This window comes from Oryzias latipes, chromosome 6 (genome assembly GCF_053564925.1).
Source record: "Oryzias latipes strain Hd-rR chromosome 6, Olatipes_Hd-rR_3.1".
NCBI classification, from domain to species: Eukaryota; Metazoa; Chordata; class Actinopteri; order Beloniformes; family Adrianichthyidae; genus Oryzias; species Oryzias latipes.
The window spans coordinates 34,130,225-34,147,851 of NC_136242.1; the positions used below are offsets into that span (position 1 = coordinate 34,130,225).

Sequence of the window (17,627 nt, forward strand, 5' to 3'; positions counted from 1 at the left end):
CTAGTTCTAGACTTCATGAGACACCAGCAGTTCATGTTTAACCCTGGTACGACATTCAGATGTGTTCAATACTCAGTGTGTGAGTCTGCCTGTGCGGCAGCTGCTGTTGATGAAAGATTTTCCTGTTTGGTCTGCAGGAGGCTTCACAGCACTGGACACCTCTTCAGCAGATCTTGCTACTGCAGACAGATTGTGTTTCGTCTTTGCAATCTGGGAACCGTCCTTGAATTGAACACAGCGGCAAAAAATGCAAAAACAAAGATATGGAAAAGATTCAAGGATGCCAGAACCAAGGACAGAGATGCAATTTTTTTTTCCTGAAAAATTCTTCCAACTTCTTGATCCCCAGATCCCCAGATCCCTCCAGGAGGAGGATGAAGCCAGAGCCGAGGATCCCTGGTCTGAAATCGACCTCAAAGTCGGGACAGACCGAGTCTTTGGGGGAAAATATGGAGTTAAAAAATGAAAAATGTACCAACGACACACAAGCATTCATTTATTCACTGGAAAAACATGTTTTTCCAAATATGCATGTTTGTTGTTTATTTATCCACATATTTAGTCTTAACTTTTGCATTAAAGATAAACAAAATTAACAAAACAAAGAAAAACGCAGTGGTAAAAAAAATAAAAAAACGTTTCAAAGTGCATCAAAGTACGACAGAGTTTTAGGGACACCAAAAAAAAGAAAAGTAAAATTAAGAGATTTAAAGTCATAAATTTCTGAGTGAAAAACTCGTTAAATTTATTAAAGTGGAAGTGAGCATCAGAGCAGCAGGTGAACGCCGCGCAGCAGCAGAGAGACGACTAAACTCAATGGAACAGGTCAGCTGAATGTTTAGTGGTAACGTTCCAAATGTTTGGAAGCTCATTGATTTATGATTTATTAATGTTTTATTGATTGATGGGTGGTTTGCAGGATCTCTGCAGCCGTTGATGAAGACGTCGGTGTCCCTGCAGATGTCCACCTTCATCCTTTCTTCCTCCATTAAAGACCAGATTTCTACGTTTGTGTGACTCTTCCGTCTGAGGAGGAGCAGCACTTTCTGGCATTTTCAACGTTCTAATGCTAATATAACAGACTATTTTCATTCATCTTTGTTGTTTTATGCTGAAATGGGACGTTTTATGTGGAGGAGGGGGGTATGGAACACTGTTTACCTTCAGCTTTGGTGTTCTGTGCATGACAGGTTCATGACGTCATGAGACAAATGGACTTCTGGGTGTGAATGAACAGGGCAGAATAAAGTAGCGGTCCTCTACACCCAAACGTGTCTCTGAGCTCCTTATTTTACAGATGAAACTCCGCTTTACCGACACCAGACCCCGGAAAGACGGCTACACTGAAAATAATCTGGAATTTAAATCGCCTAAAGGTTCAGAATCTCTTTGTTTTTTATAAACCTATCCGGAAATAAAGCTTCACAAAAGGCTCCACATATTTCATCTTCAAGCGATGCTCAGATAAACGGAAAACTTTGGTGTTTTTTCCTTGTGAATCTATGACTCGTGAAAATCGCGTAATTTACCAGTGAAGACTTTTTTCTCGTAAATTTACGTCTTGAAAGTCATAATGTTAAAAAAAACGTTTGTAAACTGTCCCTAAAACTCTGTCGTCTCAAAGCATATTTGCACATTTGCAGCGTGGGGACGTTTCCTCTAACGAGGCCTTTGGTTCTGGTCCTTCAGGTGAACTCAGGTTGTTGTAGGAGTCAAAAGTCTGTCAGACGTTTGGCCCATGAGAATAAATTTGGGTTCTACCTGAAGTTTTCATGCAGAGCTGCAGACACTGAGGGATACCCGTGTGGTACAGATGTTTATATCATCTTTCTTCCTCCAGCGTTACATTCATGCGTTTAGTTTCTTTACATTCTACCCGCTGCCTTAGTCCCCGATGCACCACAGCAGGAAAACAGCCAGAGAGGTGAGCGCGGTGCCCAGAAGGTCTCCCAGGGCCGTTAGGTAAGGGATGGCGTAGGAGTCGGGATCCTTTCCCCGCCGCCACAGACGGTGGACCATGCAGTCGGCCAGGCACAGCAGCAGGAAGACCTGAGACGGGCAGAGACAGAGTTACGGCGCAGCTGACCAGAAGGAGCATCACGGCGTGAGGCCTCACCTGAAGGAGCGACGCAGACAGGTAGAAGAGGGTGAGGAGAGGACTGGGGGCGGTCAGGCCTCCTTTCATCAGGTAAACAGTGAATAAGAAGAGCAGCTGACCAGGGAGCACCAGGAGGAGCAGAACCCGAGCTGATTGGTGGTTTGCTCCTGTGGGAAAGTTCACAGGTCATGACACCGACGCAGCAGATCTTTGGCTGCTTTGACCTTTTGATCCTTACCTGGACCGAAGAAGATGCGGCACGGGTTGAAGCAGCCTCTGCGTTCCTCAGGCAGCTCCCCAGGGGAGAAATTCAGGTGCAAATTAGTCGAAATGCGACTTGATTGAATGGAGACGAGGTTTCCCCCGACACCTGGAGAGGAGAGGAAAGGTTTTCCAAACCATTTTCTGAGAGAACAACAAAGTCCCCAGAAAACAATCAGTTCTCACTGGGTTCCTCCTGGGAATCTGAAACTGTTTTGGTTTCTTGTCAGCCTGTTTTTCTAGACTGAAGGAGCTGATCCAGCAGCGTCTGACCTTCATCTACAAACGTCCTCTGTTCTTCAGACTCAACAGGTCAGATGAGCGAGGATCCTTCTGGCTAAACCTTTGACCGATAAATCTTTGAACCACAGCCACCGTCTGCTGGGACCTCAACAACACGCCTCACAAAGCTCCCTAAGAACCTTTAAAACGCCTCAAAAACGGAACGAAACAGAAAATCACCAACACAAAACACAAAGAAGAAAATGTACTTCCTGAAAACAGACTTTAAATTAAAAAAAAAACATTTTCATTAAAAGAATTATAGAAGCGATGGAGTCACTCAGAGCCACAGACTTGTTTGGTGAACACAAAGCCTGCTTCCAAGTGCTTCCGGGTGTTTTTGGGTGCTGCCTGATGCTTTCAGGTCCTGTCTGATGCTTTCAGGTCCTGTCTGATGCTTTCAGGTGCTGCCTGATGTTTTCAGGTCCTGTCTGATGCTTTCAGGTGCTGCCTGATGCTTTCAGGTCCTGTCTGATGCTTTCAGGTGCTGTCTGATGTTTTCAGGTGCTGCCTGATGCTTTCAGGTGCTGCCTGATGTTTTCAGGTGCTGCCTGATGTTTTCAGGTCCTGTCTGATGCTTTCAGGTCCTGTCTGATGTTTTCAGGTGCTGCCTGATGCTTTCAGGTGCTGCCTGATGCTTTCAGGTCCTGTCTGATGTTTTCAGGTGCTGCCTGATGTTTTCAGGTCCTGTCTGATGTTTTCAGGTCCTGTCTGATGCTTTCAGGTCCTGTCTGATGCTTTCAGGTGCTGCCTGATGCTTTCAGGTCCTGTCTGATGCTTTCAGGTGCTGTCTGATGTTTTCAGGTGCTGCCTGATGCTTTCAGGTGCTGCCTGATGTTTTCAGGTGCTGCCTGATGTTTTCAGGTGCTGCCTGATGTTTTCAGGTCCTGTCTGATGCTTTCAGGTGCTGCCTGATGTTTTCAGGTCCTGTCTGATGCTTTCAGGTGCTGCCTGATGTTTTCAGGTCCTGTCTGATGCTTTCAGGTGCTGCCTGATGCTTTCAGGTGCTGCCTGATGTTTTCAGGTGCTGTCTGATGCTTTCAGGTCCTGTCTGATGCTTTCAGGTGCTGCCTGATGCTTTCAGGTCCTGTCTGATGCTTTCAGGTCCTGCCTGATGCTTTCAGGTGCTGCCTGATGTTTTCAGGTGCTGCCTGATGTTTTCAGGTGCTGCCTGATGTTTTCAGGTCCTGTCTGATGCTTTCAGGTGCTGCCTGATGTTTTCAGGTGCTGCCTGATGCTTTCAGGTGCTGCCTGATGCTTTCAGGTGCTGCCTGGTGCTTTCAGGTGCTGTCTGATGCTTTCAGGTCCTGTCTGATGTTTTCAGGTGCTGCCTGATGTTTTCAGGTGCTGCCTGGTGCTTTCAGGTCCTGTCTGATGCTTTCAGGTGCTGCCTGATGCTTTCAGGTGCTGCCTGGTGCTTTCAGGTCCTGTCTGATGCTTTCAGGTCCTGTCTGATGCTTTCAGGTGCTGCCTGATGCTTTCAGGTGCTGCCTGATGCTTTCAGGTCCTGTCTGATGCTTTCAGGTGCTGCCTGATGCTTTCAGGTGCTGCCTGACGCTTTCAGGTCCTGTCTGATGCTTTCAGGTGCTGCCTGATGTTTTCAGGTGCTGCCTGATGTTTTCAGGTGCTGCCTGATGCTTTCAGGTGCTGCCTGATGCTTTCAGGTGCTGCCTGGTGCTTTCAGGTCCTGTCTTATGTTTTCAGGTGCTGCCTGATGTTTTCAGGTGCTGCCTGGTGCTTTCAGGTCCTGTCTGATGCTTTCAGGTGCTGCCTGATGCTTTCAGGTGCTGCCTGGTGCTTTCAGGTGCTGTCTGATGCTTTCAGGTCCTGTCTGATGTTTTCAGGTGCTGCCTGATGTTTTCAGGTGCTGCCTGGTGCTTTCAGGTCCTGTCTGATGCTTTCAGGTGCTGCCTGATGCTTTCAGGTGCTGCCTGGTGCTTTCAGGTCCTGTCTGATGCTTTCAGGTCCTGTCTGATGCTTTCAGGTGCTGCCTGATGCTTTCAGGTGCTGCCTGATGCTTTCAGGTCCTGTCTGATGCTTTCAGGTGCTGCCTGATGCTTTCAGGTGCTGCCTGATGCTTTCAGGTCCTGTCTGATGCTTTCAGGTGCTGCCTGATGCTTTCAGGTGCTGCCTGATGCTTTCAGGTCCTGTCTGATGCTTTCAGGTGCTGCCTGATGCTTTCAGGTGCTGCCTGATGCTTTCAGGTCCTGTCTGATGTTTTCAGGTGCTGCCTGATGTTTTCAGGTGCTGCCTGGTGCTTTCAGGTCCTGTCTGATGCTTTCAGGTGCTGCCTGATGCTTTCAGGTCCTGTCTGATGCTTTCAGGTCCTGTCTGATGCTTTCAGGTGCTGCCTGGTGCTTTCAGGTCCTGTCTGATGCTTTCAGGTCCTGTCTGATGCTTTCAGGTGCTGCCTGATGCTTTCAGGTCCTGCCTGATGCTTTCAGGTCCTGCCTGATGCTTTCAGGTGCTGCCTGATGCTTTCAGGTCCTGTCTGATGCTTTCAGGTGTTTATTACAGGTATTTTTTGGGCTTGGAAACTCAACTAACAGCAGATCAAGAACATCCACATTTCTTTTCCACAGGTTCATCTGTGATTGTAGCATTGATACAAAAATGTTCCTTTTGTCCTAGAATGATGACGATTTCCTTCGTTTGACTCACTTTTCTGATTCTGACATAACAGCCATGAAATAATAAAAACATCAGAAAATAGAAACTCACCGTTGATGACCGGAGCGTAAAGTACGACTCCAGACAAATTCTGATTGGACACGGTTTTGTCCAGAATTAGTCCTCCCAGACTAAAATAAAATAATAAAAAAAGACAAAACACTGTGAGGCCCAAAAACTAGAACACTGATTTAAAAAGTCTCTGTTTTACTTCAAAAAATTAAATGTTCTCCAATCTAAACAGGAATTCAATTCTTTGCTTCAAACAACAACAGTAACATGATTATGCTCAGACTCACAAACTGACACACATTAAAAAACCACATACAAAAGCACAGACACACACGTTAAGACATGCACAACAAGTTAACACACACATTTAGACACACAAAAACACGGACACCCATGGAGTAAAGTCAGAACGTCCCCAGACGTCGTTTGTTTTTTACAGATTCTAGTTTTGTTAACCCTAAAGCTTAAATTTCTTGGTTTGAGGTCTTTGTGGACATTCTGACCTGCTGATGACCATGGCGGTAACGATTGGTTCCCAGCCTGAACGGAGCAGGAGGAGGCTGGCCGGGTGTTTGGAGGAGACGGCCACCCACACTGGGATCAGACAGATGTATGACAGGTTGACCAGGTACAACACGTACGGGTAGAAGTCTGCAACACAAAGGTGAACTGCATTCACCACCCAAGCCTGAGAAACATCCCAGAGATCTGGATGCTGGGAACAGCTGCCATCTGCTGGCGATGGGGAAACTGCAGGTCCATGAAAGCCCGTGCTCTTCCTCTCACCCATGAGGGAGTAGAACCAGTGACTGAAACCGGCCAGTAAGGACAGCGTGATGAGGTCCCCAAAGCTGGCAGCCATGGGCGTGGCCACGTTGTCCGGGTTGATGTTCATCCTCTTGCAGCCAACAATCACTCCAACCATGAGGACCCCTGGGAAAGGAGCAGACGCACAAAACACACAACGTTGAGGTTAAACACAGCAGAAGGAGAACAGAAAACACGCAAAATGTACCATCTTCACGTGTAGCAGACAGTTTAGGACAACCAAAATGATAAGTCATAGTTTTAAAACACCATTTTTTAACCCTCAGTTTACTGTTTGAGGTCCTGCTAAACAGGTCAGCTGTTCACAAACAGATTTTTGTGGTTCATCTGTCAATCATAACATGCGTTGCTCCAGTCCTCAGACTGAAACACTCGTAAAAGCTGAGATGTTGCTGAGGAAGAACTCTGAGGCCTTAACGCTGCATTAGGAACTCTGGCTGAAGCTGCTTCAGAGATCCAGACAGAACAGCTCATCACAAACCCAGCCGGGATTTGAACCCCTGACTCCTCATGCGACAGTGGTTTTCTGAGTTACCTTGCAGCAGCGAGGCCACAAAGGCCGTGGAGACACTGGTGGAACACAGCAACACCACATGTTTGAGGGACAACTCTCCTTCTGCCATCCAGCCCAGGACAATCGCCAGGAATGAAGCCAAGAAGCCCAGAAGAGTGGCTTGCAGCTGAGAAACGGAGGAGAAGACATTGTCTTACTCAGATCAGACATGAAGACCATCAAACGGCAGAAATGATTCCTTCTTCCTTCAATTCGCTCACCTGTTTCAGGGCCAGGTTTCCGAGGATCAGTGCCCACTTCTCTTTGGGATTTTCCATTTTTCCTGCATTCACCTGAAAGAAAATATTTAGAAACAATTAGAAAAAATTATAAGCTTAAAAATTCAATACATTGATCCTATCTCTGATTCTGATCTCTGATGATCCTTCTTCTGAGGAAACGTTGATACTTTATAATAAATAAAATGTTTGTTTTTTTTTCTTGGGAAGGCGATTCTAATTCTTAATATGATCAAACACTGAAGAAAATGAGAAATATTCATGCTGCATCGTTATGGTGGATTTGTGTTAAAGGGTCAAAGATGTGCAAATGAAACATATAATAATCACAAACTGTTTTATTAGTAATTCCATTTCTTTCCTGATGCACCATTGAGCAGGATAGAGCTGTTCCTCCATTGACTGAGTGGCCCCACCCCCCTGGCCTCCCAAACAGGAAGTGGCTCCAGAAAGTTAAAGTCCCATAGATTTCAATAGAGAAGTTCTATTGGTCAGACTAACCATTTTGGATCTGGTACATTCTTAACATGTTCATGATAATCCTCTTTTTTAAAATATTTTTTCTGTAGTTTAAGTTATTCAGGTTCTAAAAGGACCAATCCAACGCCTCACACACAGAGCCTGCTGGTCGCCACATTTATCAAAATGCTTGATTGACAGATTTAGTGTAGTCGAGGAGGGTTTTCTTCTCAAAAGGCGACTGGATTTCTCTTTCCTTTCTTGGAGACATTCCATTTCTCCTTCCAGAAGCTCGAATCCCTTCTAGTGGAGAGTCACAGTCAGATGGGTGTTGACGCCTTCAGAGTCGTTGCAATCGTCTGGGAGAGGTTCTCTGGGAGTCATATGAATGCGCGTGTAGACGAGTGTGAAGCTTTTTACGGGACTGTTGAAAGAGCTGCATTATAATTAGGAGATAGGTGGTGGCGTAGTCCCCCTCCCCCGCTGAGTGAAGGCTGCTCCACTTTAACATAATGGCCTCTTTGACCTTTGACTCCTCTCTCAAACCGACGATCCTCTCTGTGGATCGTTGGTGGAAAAGGTGCACATTTCCATCATTAAAGGAGTGACCCCCAAAGGAGTGACCCCCAAAGGAGCGACCCCCAAAGGAGTGACCCCCAAAGGAGCGCTGAATCCTGTCCTGATGTGCCTCCCATGCTGAGCCATGCATTTGTAGAGTGCTTTGGTTTCTCCTGCACCTCATTGCACTGACCTAGGGCTACGTTCACACTGCAGGGCTTAATGCTCAATTCGGATTTTTTGAAAAAATCTGATTTGTTTGCTAGACCGTTCACCTTTCCAAGTAAATCCGAACTTTTGTGATCTCCAGTGTGACCGTGACACGACCCAAACGAGACCCGCATGCGCAGAAGCCAGAAGAATACTCAACGGTGAACGACGTCACTCGTTTGCGGAGCAGATGTCAACAACAGTGTTGTCAAAAGCGGAGCTCTTTTTGTAATATTACATTTATTTTCACGAAGGAGCAGCACAATTACAATCTTCTCATTTTAAGAAGGCAATGGAGTCGGGATCGTCTGTACCCACTGTTGTGGAATGGAAATGTGTATGTGTTGGGGCCGCGCGCCCGCGTGTGTGTGTGCAAGCGCGTGCCGCGATAGAGAATAGGGGGGGGCAGTGTGGGCGCGCATTCATGTTGTGTTAAGGAGGACGGTAATAGAAGAAGGTTTCCCCCAGAATAAATGCTATGGACTCTTTATTAACCCGTTCTGGAGAATCTAAGGATCAGAACAGGGAGGAGGAGGAGGATCGCCTCGGGTCCCCTGCGCTTCTGAGCACGGTGACGGTCGGAAAGGAAGAAAGAAAAAAAAGTCATCGCGGGAAAGGTTCAACACCACGCTCGGCCATTTATCTGGAAATTTTTTCAAAAATCGCCCAGTTACGATAAGAGCCCTGGAGTTAGGCCTGAAAAGAGCGATCACCCCAAATATTAATCCAATCCGTGACCTGCTTCCCTTCCACTGACTGATCTCAGCAGCATCGTCCACCATGGTTGTTGTTTACGTTCTCGTTCCCGCCTACTTTAACGCAAAATGATGACGTTTGTTGCGTGTCGATGACGTACGGTTCGGAATCAAGTCGCCTGGCCGGTCCGACGGCGGTCGCAATTGAAAAGAACGGCTACAATTCGGAATCAGGACGGCAAACCCACGGGGCCTGGGTCGCAATTGAAAAGATCGGATCTGTGTCATTCAGACTGTCATGAAAAGATCGGAATTGGGCCGCTTAGGGGCAAAAAATTCGGAATTGGGTCGTTTCAGCCTGCAGTGTGAACGTAGCCCTACATCTACGATGTTGCTCTCTTTGTGTCTGGGTGTTTTGTCCCTGGGGTGGACCAGCCTGCAGGTGACTCTCTTTACTCACTGCAAAACTAACTGGGGGTCTTTAGAACCCTAAACTGCTGAGCTGAGAGTTTGAGAGGGAAAGACAAAGAACAAGAACATATCAAGGAATCGCTCAGGTCTTGTGGTGATCCCAAATCCACCTAAAGACCCAGCACTCTGTCCTGCAATGGACAGAGAAGAGCTCAACCAAGCCAGCGCCGTGGTCATCTGGGCCACTAGAACAGCTCTGAAGGATTTTCAACCAACAAAACATCCGTGTCCACTTTATATCCAGCAACAAAGTACCACAGGAGCAGGTTTTTACTAGGACCCGGCATTTTGTGGTAGGGGGGTTGATCTTCCAACAAGCTCACCCCTGATTGGTGAGAATGGTTACCATAGAAACATTGACTCAGTTCGACTCGGACCAATCACTGCCTTCTGTCATCGTCTGGCTCCAGAATGGCGTATCCCAATAAAATGGCAACAGAGTTCAGCTGAAAGTTTTCTATGGATGACGTCACTCAGTCCAGTTCTGCCATACAGTCTTTGGTTTTCACCAAACTGAGAAGGGAAGTTGTGCAAAGAGGGCTGGTCATCTCACCGCAGTGGACAGCCTCGAGGCCAGAGTCATCTCCAGGTTCCCCTTCATGCCTAACACAGCAGGAATCAGGATGAAGATCTCCGTGACCTCCAGGAACACGTCCCAGCTCTGCCACAAAACACACGCGGTACACAGCTGTTAATGTAAACATCTGGGTGTAACCAGGGTCATAGAGTCAGCATAAACCCCCCCATCAAATCTCCTGACCATCACTGTTCAGAGTCTCTGACATCCCAGTGGCCTTGTGTGAGAGTGTCCACCCTGAGACAGGTAGGTTGTTGGTTCAAATCCAAGGTCAGGTCATACCAAGGAATCTAAACTTTGGTACCCAAGCCTCCCTGCTTGACACTCAGCATCAAGGAGTTGTTTTGGGGAGTCCCAAGCGTGGCTCCCCCTCCCCCAGGAGGTGGGTGAAATACAGAGCACAAATTCCTGACAACTAAAGTTTCGTTTTCCTCTCTCTGCTGGGATTTCCTCCATTTTTCGTGCACCAGCTGTCTGCACATCCACCATAATCCTCCCGCTCCACACCTGTTTCTTTACCTGAATCACATTGAGCAGCATCCCAGCCGAAACCGTGCCCAGCCCGGCCAGCAGAAACGGCACCAGGATCTGCAGCACCATAGAGCACAGGGGCTCTGCTGAACGGCCCGCATCCTTTCTCGTCGTGGTTCCCTGGGCTCGACTGGAGAGCAGGGCATCCGTCTCAGAACATTCCCGAGGCTCGAACTGGATGACGGCGTCCGTCGGTGACAGATTTTTACCAAAGTTGAACTGTTTTATGCTGTCAGAAAGATGCATGAAGGACAAGCCTGACACTTTTCCACTTTCAGACTGTTTCTTATTTAGTGGTTTTGGGACAACCATGGTAGAAAGTTTAGATGCTCCGTGTCCAGAAGAGGGTCTGAGAAGAAGAAAAACAAGATTTAGCTGAGCTTTTCTGCTCACAATACAGACCTGAAGGTCTCAATGAAAATGTTAAAAAAAATCAAACAAATGTCAGAAAAAACATCATACCTTTAGAATTCAAACATTTGCTCTAAATGTTGGAGTATTTGTTTCAACATCAAATTTTAGTGATGACAGAAATCGATGGTTGGAAAAGTCTTGATCCAGATTCACTATGCTTAATGAAAAAGTGTAAATGTATTGGAAAAGCCTCTGAATCCCTCTCCTGTTCTTGTTTGGAGAAGCAGAGCAGCATTTCTGAAAACAGAGCAACTTGTTGCTCCGAAGGTCACCTGATGGCACGGATCGGCTGCATTATCATTCCTCAAGCCTCCTGCCAGCGCAGCACTGAGGCCGGCTTGTCTGACATGAACTGTGCCATTATTTTGAAATCCCTGACAGATGACTGGCCACCAAATAACCGAGGTTATGTTAGAAAAGAGGAATTTTTAGAAAATGAGCAGTTTTTCTGCTGACTAATGCCTAAATAAACCTCAAATCTGAAGAGAACTTTGCCCCCAAAAAAACAAAAATGTTCATTTTAGACATTAATCACAAAGGGTTTCACCAAACAGCAATGCAAAGGAAAGATGGACAAAGCTTTTGTACAAGACGTATCTATTAATAAACATTTGAGAACCAAAAACAAGAAAAATAAAAAGATTTGATGTAATCTGGATTAAAATATGAGTTTTGAATGTTACAGGAACCAACACAAAAATATTATTCCAGGAAGTAGCACCTTATGAATACTGCAAACATTTGCAGGTTTGTGAAGACTTTGTCATCATCTCGGTCATGTTTTTACAGGATTCTGTTCTGCTGGGAAACTGGACCATCAGAACCAGAAACCCAGCAAAACGACGTCTTGATCCACCTTTACTCCAGCTGCCCTGGAGAACAGAATCCTGTCAAAACTTTGTGGGATTTAAAAACCCAGAGAAGATGCGATGAAGGTGACAAACGGATAGAGATCATCAACATACAAACGCAGCAACGTCTGCATCAAACTCCACAGTTCCACTCATTTAGGAACTGGTTATGACGAAATGCCTTCACAGCCTGAAAATTCAATTTACTGAGGATAAATCCATTTGATTGAGTAGAAACAGAAACCCACCGTGTTGCTGTGGTGCAGCAGCTCTGGGAAGTCGTCTGCTGTGCTGCACGACCCTGCAGTCCTCTGAGGGCTGCGTCCAGCCTCCACGCCGCCTTTAAATGCTCTTACATGCATTCTGCTGCTGTATGGCTTAAAGCCTTTTTCCACCATAAAGCTCGTCACCAAACCTCACCGGAGACACAGAACTCATTCTTTCACCTTTTTCCATCCAAAGCGTTTCATGGAAATTGGTTTTCTTTACTTAGTTCACAGACAAGCCGTTCTGCTAATGTGAGCGACTTAAAGCACTAAAACTGATCGCCTTAATTTTTCCAAATGAACTGACAAAGTGCTTTAGGGCTGAGTTGCTAATCCACATGGAAATCCCTCACTTAAAGTTAACTAAAATATCAATTCTGAGGGAGGTGAAGGAACATTTTACACTGAATTTACTTTTAAATTCTAGATTGTAACAGTCAATTCATTTGGGTGAGCTTATAGAAATAGTTTTTCCCTAAATATCTATATGGTTATAAGTAGGGGAAACCTGCTATGTTAACACAGGTTTAACATAAGCAGATTAGCCAATTCCACATGGAAAAAGTTCCATTTCTGAAAGCTGTTCTCATATAATCATCACAGAGTCACAGAACCCGTGTGTTTCCACTGTCTAGAAAGATTCAACAAGCCTTCAGGAATTAAAGGTTCATTGTGGATGTGTGGAAAAAAGTTCAAAACCACATGAAATGCCTGGGGAGTCACATCCAGACATCTCCCAGATATAACACGAATATTTCACTTCTTTCTTTTTCTCTTTATTTCTTATTTTACCTAACCCAAATAAAATGGCCATCAAAAATCCACAATTAACTAAAGAAAAAGAAAAATAATTAAATTGAATTAAAAAAAATAAAAGTAGAAAAAAAACATTAGGATGGAGAGACAGACAGGTGGACAAATAAAGAAAAAAAACAAATGCAGCCTTAACAGTACACAAACTACTGAACACATAAAAACCTAAAAATAAAAAAACATGATGTTATAATGTGATATTTAAAACATAGAGTCAAGCACAAACCACCGTTTTTTCTGAACTTGTGTTTATACATACATACACACACACACACACACACACTCGCGCGGTGACACTATCTTAGGTTAGTATACAAATTGTGTAAGTATACCTGAAATTGCAACTTAACAAAAGGCTATAGCAATATAAATCCACTTTCAACAAATATAACATTTATTTAACCACAGAAACCCTGTCATAGTCTAAAACAGAATAGAAGCTTAACGTGCCTGAAATAAAAAAATCTGTCAGTCTTTATTGAAACTACAAACATTTTGACCAACTGAACCGTTTGATGCTGAGAAAAATAATTCAATCAATGAATGATATTAAATGTAAATTGATCTGAAACAGTAACAGAACCAATATATTTCATGTTTTTAGTCTGAAGAGATAGATAAAAAAACATTGTTCTGATTTTTTTTCTAAATGATCTATAGTTTATTTCTGATGTCATAAAGTGCAGCTGTTTTCCTGCATTACCTGCTGTCTTTCCGTCAAATACCGACACCAACTAAACCACAGGCAGACAAAGAAAACATTGATGGAAATTAAAGACGTCATCAAAACGTCTACAATAGTTCATAAAGAATGACATTTTTAGCATGAGCTGAGTCATCTAAAGGCACGCCATGATCCTGGTATTGCGCAACAGAGCCAGCGCTCCACGTGCACGTTCCACCTCTCAGCCTGAGCCCCCTCCCCTCTCCTTCTCACACACGCATGTGACAGGTAGACATGAGCAGCTGCAGTTCAGTTTCAGGCTGTGACAAACTCTGTCATATGACAGATCATAGTAAATCAATACCAAACCATGTTTGTACTGCTTTGCAGGACACGTGTCTGACTTTGCAGCTGCGACTTTGGACAAACATTTGCCAAAATAACTATGATCCAAATAAGGATTCCAGCACTTCCTACATTTCTTTGATTCGACGTGGCCAGTATCTTCAACTTTATGAAAGTGGAGAACCAGTTCTTAGTCACTCAGTCATATGCAGGACGCTCCGTTCTGAACCCTGGTCCATTTGATGCATTGCTTTTTCCCCCAAGGTCTTTCTGATTGCTGTTGTCATGATCCTGTGCCAGTAAGTGAGCTTCATGAATGAAAATCTTGGCTTTAGTTTAGTTTCTTCAGCAGCAATCTGACTCACCAGGCAAACAGATTTCCTAAAATTCTGAGTGTTTCAAACATGAAGCTGTGTGAAGAACAACACATCTTCTTGTCCTTTTTGCAGCAGCTGACAGTTCTCTTCAGGTGTGTTTCAGCAGCGTCTCCGGTTTTACACCACAAACTGTGACCTGTCAGAGGTTGTGCTGAATCCCCCCTCCCCTCATGAGAGCTGCAGCTTTAAAGGGCCTATACCATGTTATTCTTCAGCCTTTTACAGTGAACCATATCCATACATGTGATCATACAGGCCTGTTACCTTTGGAACTATAGGAAAGACATCTTCTGCATTTAGATCTTTCCATCCATGTGTGTTCAGGAGTCGAGAGTGGTGAAGCAAATCAAGGATTCAACCGGATTCAAAATACACAGAGTTTATTGCCCTGACAATAGTTCTAACACAGATTAAAGACATTGTTGCAGATATCTGGATTCTCAAGTAAAAAGACCTACAGATGCACAAGTTACATGCAAATTACTCTTGGTTTTCCTGAGAACCATGGAAAACTTTAAAAACAGTCCTTTTAACATGTGTTTGAATCTCCGCCTTCCGGAAAGATCATGGCCGCCGAACCTCCGCTCTTGGTCGCTCTGATTCGTCGGTAGATGTCCCTCCTGCTCTCACTGGCCAATAGCTGGAATATCAGCCTCAGAGTTCGCTCCTCCCGGCTTTAGGGTGAGGTCAGCTTCAACCTCACCATGAATCTTCACACTTTCCCAGGGGAAGAACCTTCAACCCAGATGGTACGGATGTAGTCCATGGCATATTTATTGCGTCTATGGAAAACTCCTAACTTTGCACAAAGAACATCCTATTTCTTCACAGGATGCTGCAACCATAAAGCATAAAGGAATGTCACAGGACTATAAATCTTGATAGTTCAAAATGAGTTCACTTCACACTAAAGATAAAGCTGTAACATAATAAAGACTAAGATATTAAAACATACATTTTCTATAGAACACAAAAAGAACCATCTTTAAATTAAATTTGAGTTATTTTCCTGAACTCTTTTCCAACCCAGAAGTAAGACGACCCATCTCTGAGGCTCCGCCTTTTGCTCCGTGTGGGTCCCGCCCATTTCCTGACGTCATCCTAAAGCCGGCCTCGGCAGCGTGTCTGCGTTTCCCCCACGGAAACTGAACATGATAATACACTTAAAAGCTCTACAGATAGATTTAGCATGGTAAAGACCCTTTAATGTCAATGATATTGAAGGAATTTATATTTTAATTTCATTTTATTAAGGTTTTGTGTGTGTTTCAATGTTCTTTGATCCTTGAAGGGACATCCTGCAGTTTGCATATGTAAGGAGATTTCAGTACTACAGCTGCAAGCTCATCCCCCTCCAGGGGAAACAGAGCTTTTGATCTTCTGAGGCCATTTGAGCAAAAATCACAAATTAACCTTCTCGGACTGATTCAATGTGTGGGAACCTCTGAAGGAGCTAACTCACATGTGGAGAACAAAGCTCTAGAATCGACTACCTGCAGTGACAGTTCCTGCCACCTGTGGTGGACCCATGGGGATTCCGTACCGTGTCCATCTGTGAGGTCGCCCCCAGAGACCAGATGCTGTGATTTCAATTATGGACTGAAGGAAGTAGGCGGGCTCCTCTGTCAGCCAATCTCGAGCGGCCAGAGGCGGAGATGCAGCCGCCATCTTGCTTCCGGGGGAGGAGATTCTGACCACATGTTTAAAAGTCTGCACTCAAGGAAATTTCTTTGTCTCCCAACAGGTTGGCATGTTAAGACGCTGTTAACTTTGCGCTTTGCAAGCTCTGGAACTTTGGGAACCCGGATGTCTGTTTTGATTTTGTTTTACTCTGTTTTAGAAATATTGTTAGGGAATAAATTTGTTAATCTTAATCCGACCGAATCCAGTGGTTTTCTTCTTTTCAACTTTTTTGAACACGCAAGGAAAGTAATCTCAAAGCGACAGATTATTTCCAAAAATATATAATGACAACAATCCAGAACTTGATGTTTTCAGGAGGTTTTTGTTGTGATTTAATATAAAATGTTCACCTGGGGGGTATTCCAGGAAGCATGTTTAAACTAGCCTGACTTTGAGCCTGAACTCTGGCTGAAATCCACCTGAACTTGCTTACTCTGGGTATGTCGGTTCCAAAAGACCGGATATGAGTTGGCGTAATTACGCTCGACTTGGTAACCCTGGGTTAACGCACGGTACATAAAGACATTCTCAATAGATCGCCGATTTCTGGAGTCCCCATGGAAACGCATGGAGAAAAAAAAAGAAAGCGCGACACTTGAGACGGAAGTGAGACGGAGTCTGAGATTTTAATGACGGGGGTTAAAAATTATAAGTCCATCAAAAAAGTAACACGGCTGAAAAATAATTTAAATAATTCAGTAAAATTTATTCAAACTCAATAATTGTTTATACAACCCAAATTTACGTATTTATCTAACTAAATGTCACATTACTCCATTAATCTTTTTTCCATCTTAATTACTTATATTTCTTGAACTTTCATATGTCTAAGTTTGAGCCGGCAGATATGCTCATTTTTACAACAATAAAAGAACGGAAAAAAATGCACCGAGTGCAAAAACTCACTAAAGAATTTTCCATCACTGTCATAACAGCACTTAGCTGTAGGGGTGCTATATAAACTCATCCTCCTATCCTTTACTCTCACTCATGGTGCAGAAACGTAAGCATAGTAGGACAAAATAGCTCGGCCAAACACGGTGAAACACAGTAAAACAGCTACACAACTAAACACATTTGGTCAAAAACCCACACTTAAACCCAAATCCGTCCAGACAGGCAAAGGGAAAGGTATCCCACAATCCCTTGCGGTGCCGATCTAACAGCAGCATCAAAGTTACACCTACTTAATTGAATTAATTTGAATAAAAGGAAAATAAATGTCTGAAAACTACGTGTTATTTTTAAGGTGACTTAACAAAAAAATGATTTATCTTAACTGAAGTAAATAATTAAGTTAGATCAAAGTAAAAAAGTTTCTCTTTCCAACATCCATATGTGGTCTTATCACCCTCTCATGGTGGAAAAAGTATTATCTGAGCTTCTTCATCCACTAAATCATCTTTAAATGGACACGTCATGCTGCTTCACCTCTCTGTAAACGAACTAAGCTTCAACTAAACCTGCTCCAGACCAGGTTATGTTCAGAGCATGAGTTGCCATGGTAACTTGACCTACCCTGAAACATACCTCCATTTCTGGAACAGAAAGCTGAGGTTATCAACTTTCTTAGCCTCAAACTTATCGTGGGAGCTAGCATAACCTGCTTTCTGGAATACCCCCTGGAGGCAGAATTAGGACATTTCTAGTAACTCTGTCCTTGAGGCCCGTTGCAGCCTCTCTAATCGGTTCCTTTACGTGAGTATCGGTCAGAACGGACCGATGCCTTGATTTCAGGTGTTTCAAGGTAATAAACAGGGACTCACAGAC

At 44.3% G+C, this 17,627-nt stretch overlaps 1 protein-coding gene across 1 annotated transcript; it reads right to left on the reverse strand.

Annotated features, from left to right (window-relative positions):
- Nucleotides 1-483: 483 nt before the first annotated feature.
- slc41a2a (solute carrier family 41 member 2a) lies at nt 484-12,054 on the reverse strand. Its single transcript, XM_011476532.3, has 11 exons — nt 11,958-12,054; nt 10,433-10,793; nt 9,890-9,997; nt 6,926-6,997; nt 6,687-6,831; nt 6,110-6,256; nt 5,827-5,974; nt 5,363-5,442; nt 2,337-2,468; nt 2,117-2,265; nt 484-2,049 (listed from the first exon to the last, which is right to left on the reverse strand). Exons 2-11 carry the CDS (start codon nt 10,754-10,756, stop codon nt 1,885-1,887), a joined length of 1,470 nt encoding a protein of 489 aa, XP_011474834.1. The 5' UTR covers nt 10,757-10,793; nt 11,958-12,054; the 3' UTR covers nt 484-1,884.
- Nucleotides 12,055-17,627: the final 5,573 nt, after the last annotated feature.

Coding starts and splice junctions, on each gene's coding strand:
- slc41a2a (XM_011476532.3), bottom strand. CDS start 10,756: ATGGTTGTCCCAAAACCACTAAATAAGAAACAGTCTGAAAGTGGAAAA. Junction 6,257..6,686: donor TGTGGCCTCGCTGCTGCAAG/GTAACTCAGAAA, acceptor CTCCTTTCCCAG/GGGTCCTCATGGTTGGAGTG. Junction 2,050..2,116: donor TGTCTGCGTCGCTCCTTCAG/GTGAGGCCTCAC, acceptor TGCCCGTCTCAG/GTCTTCCTGCTGCTGTGCCT.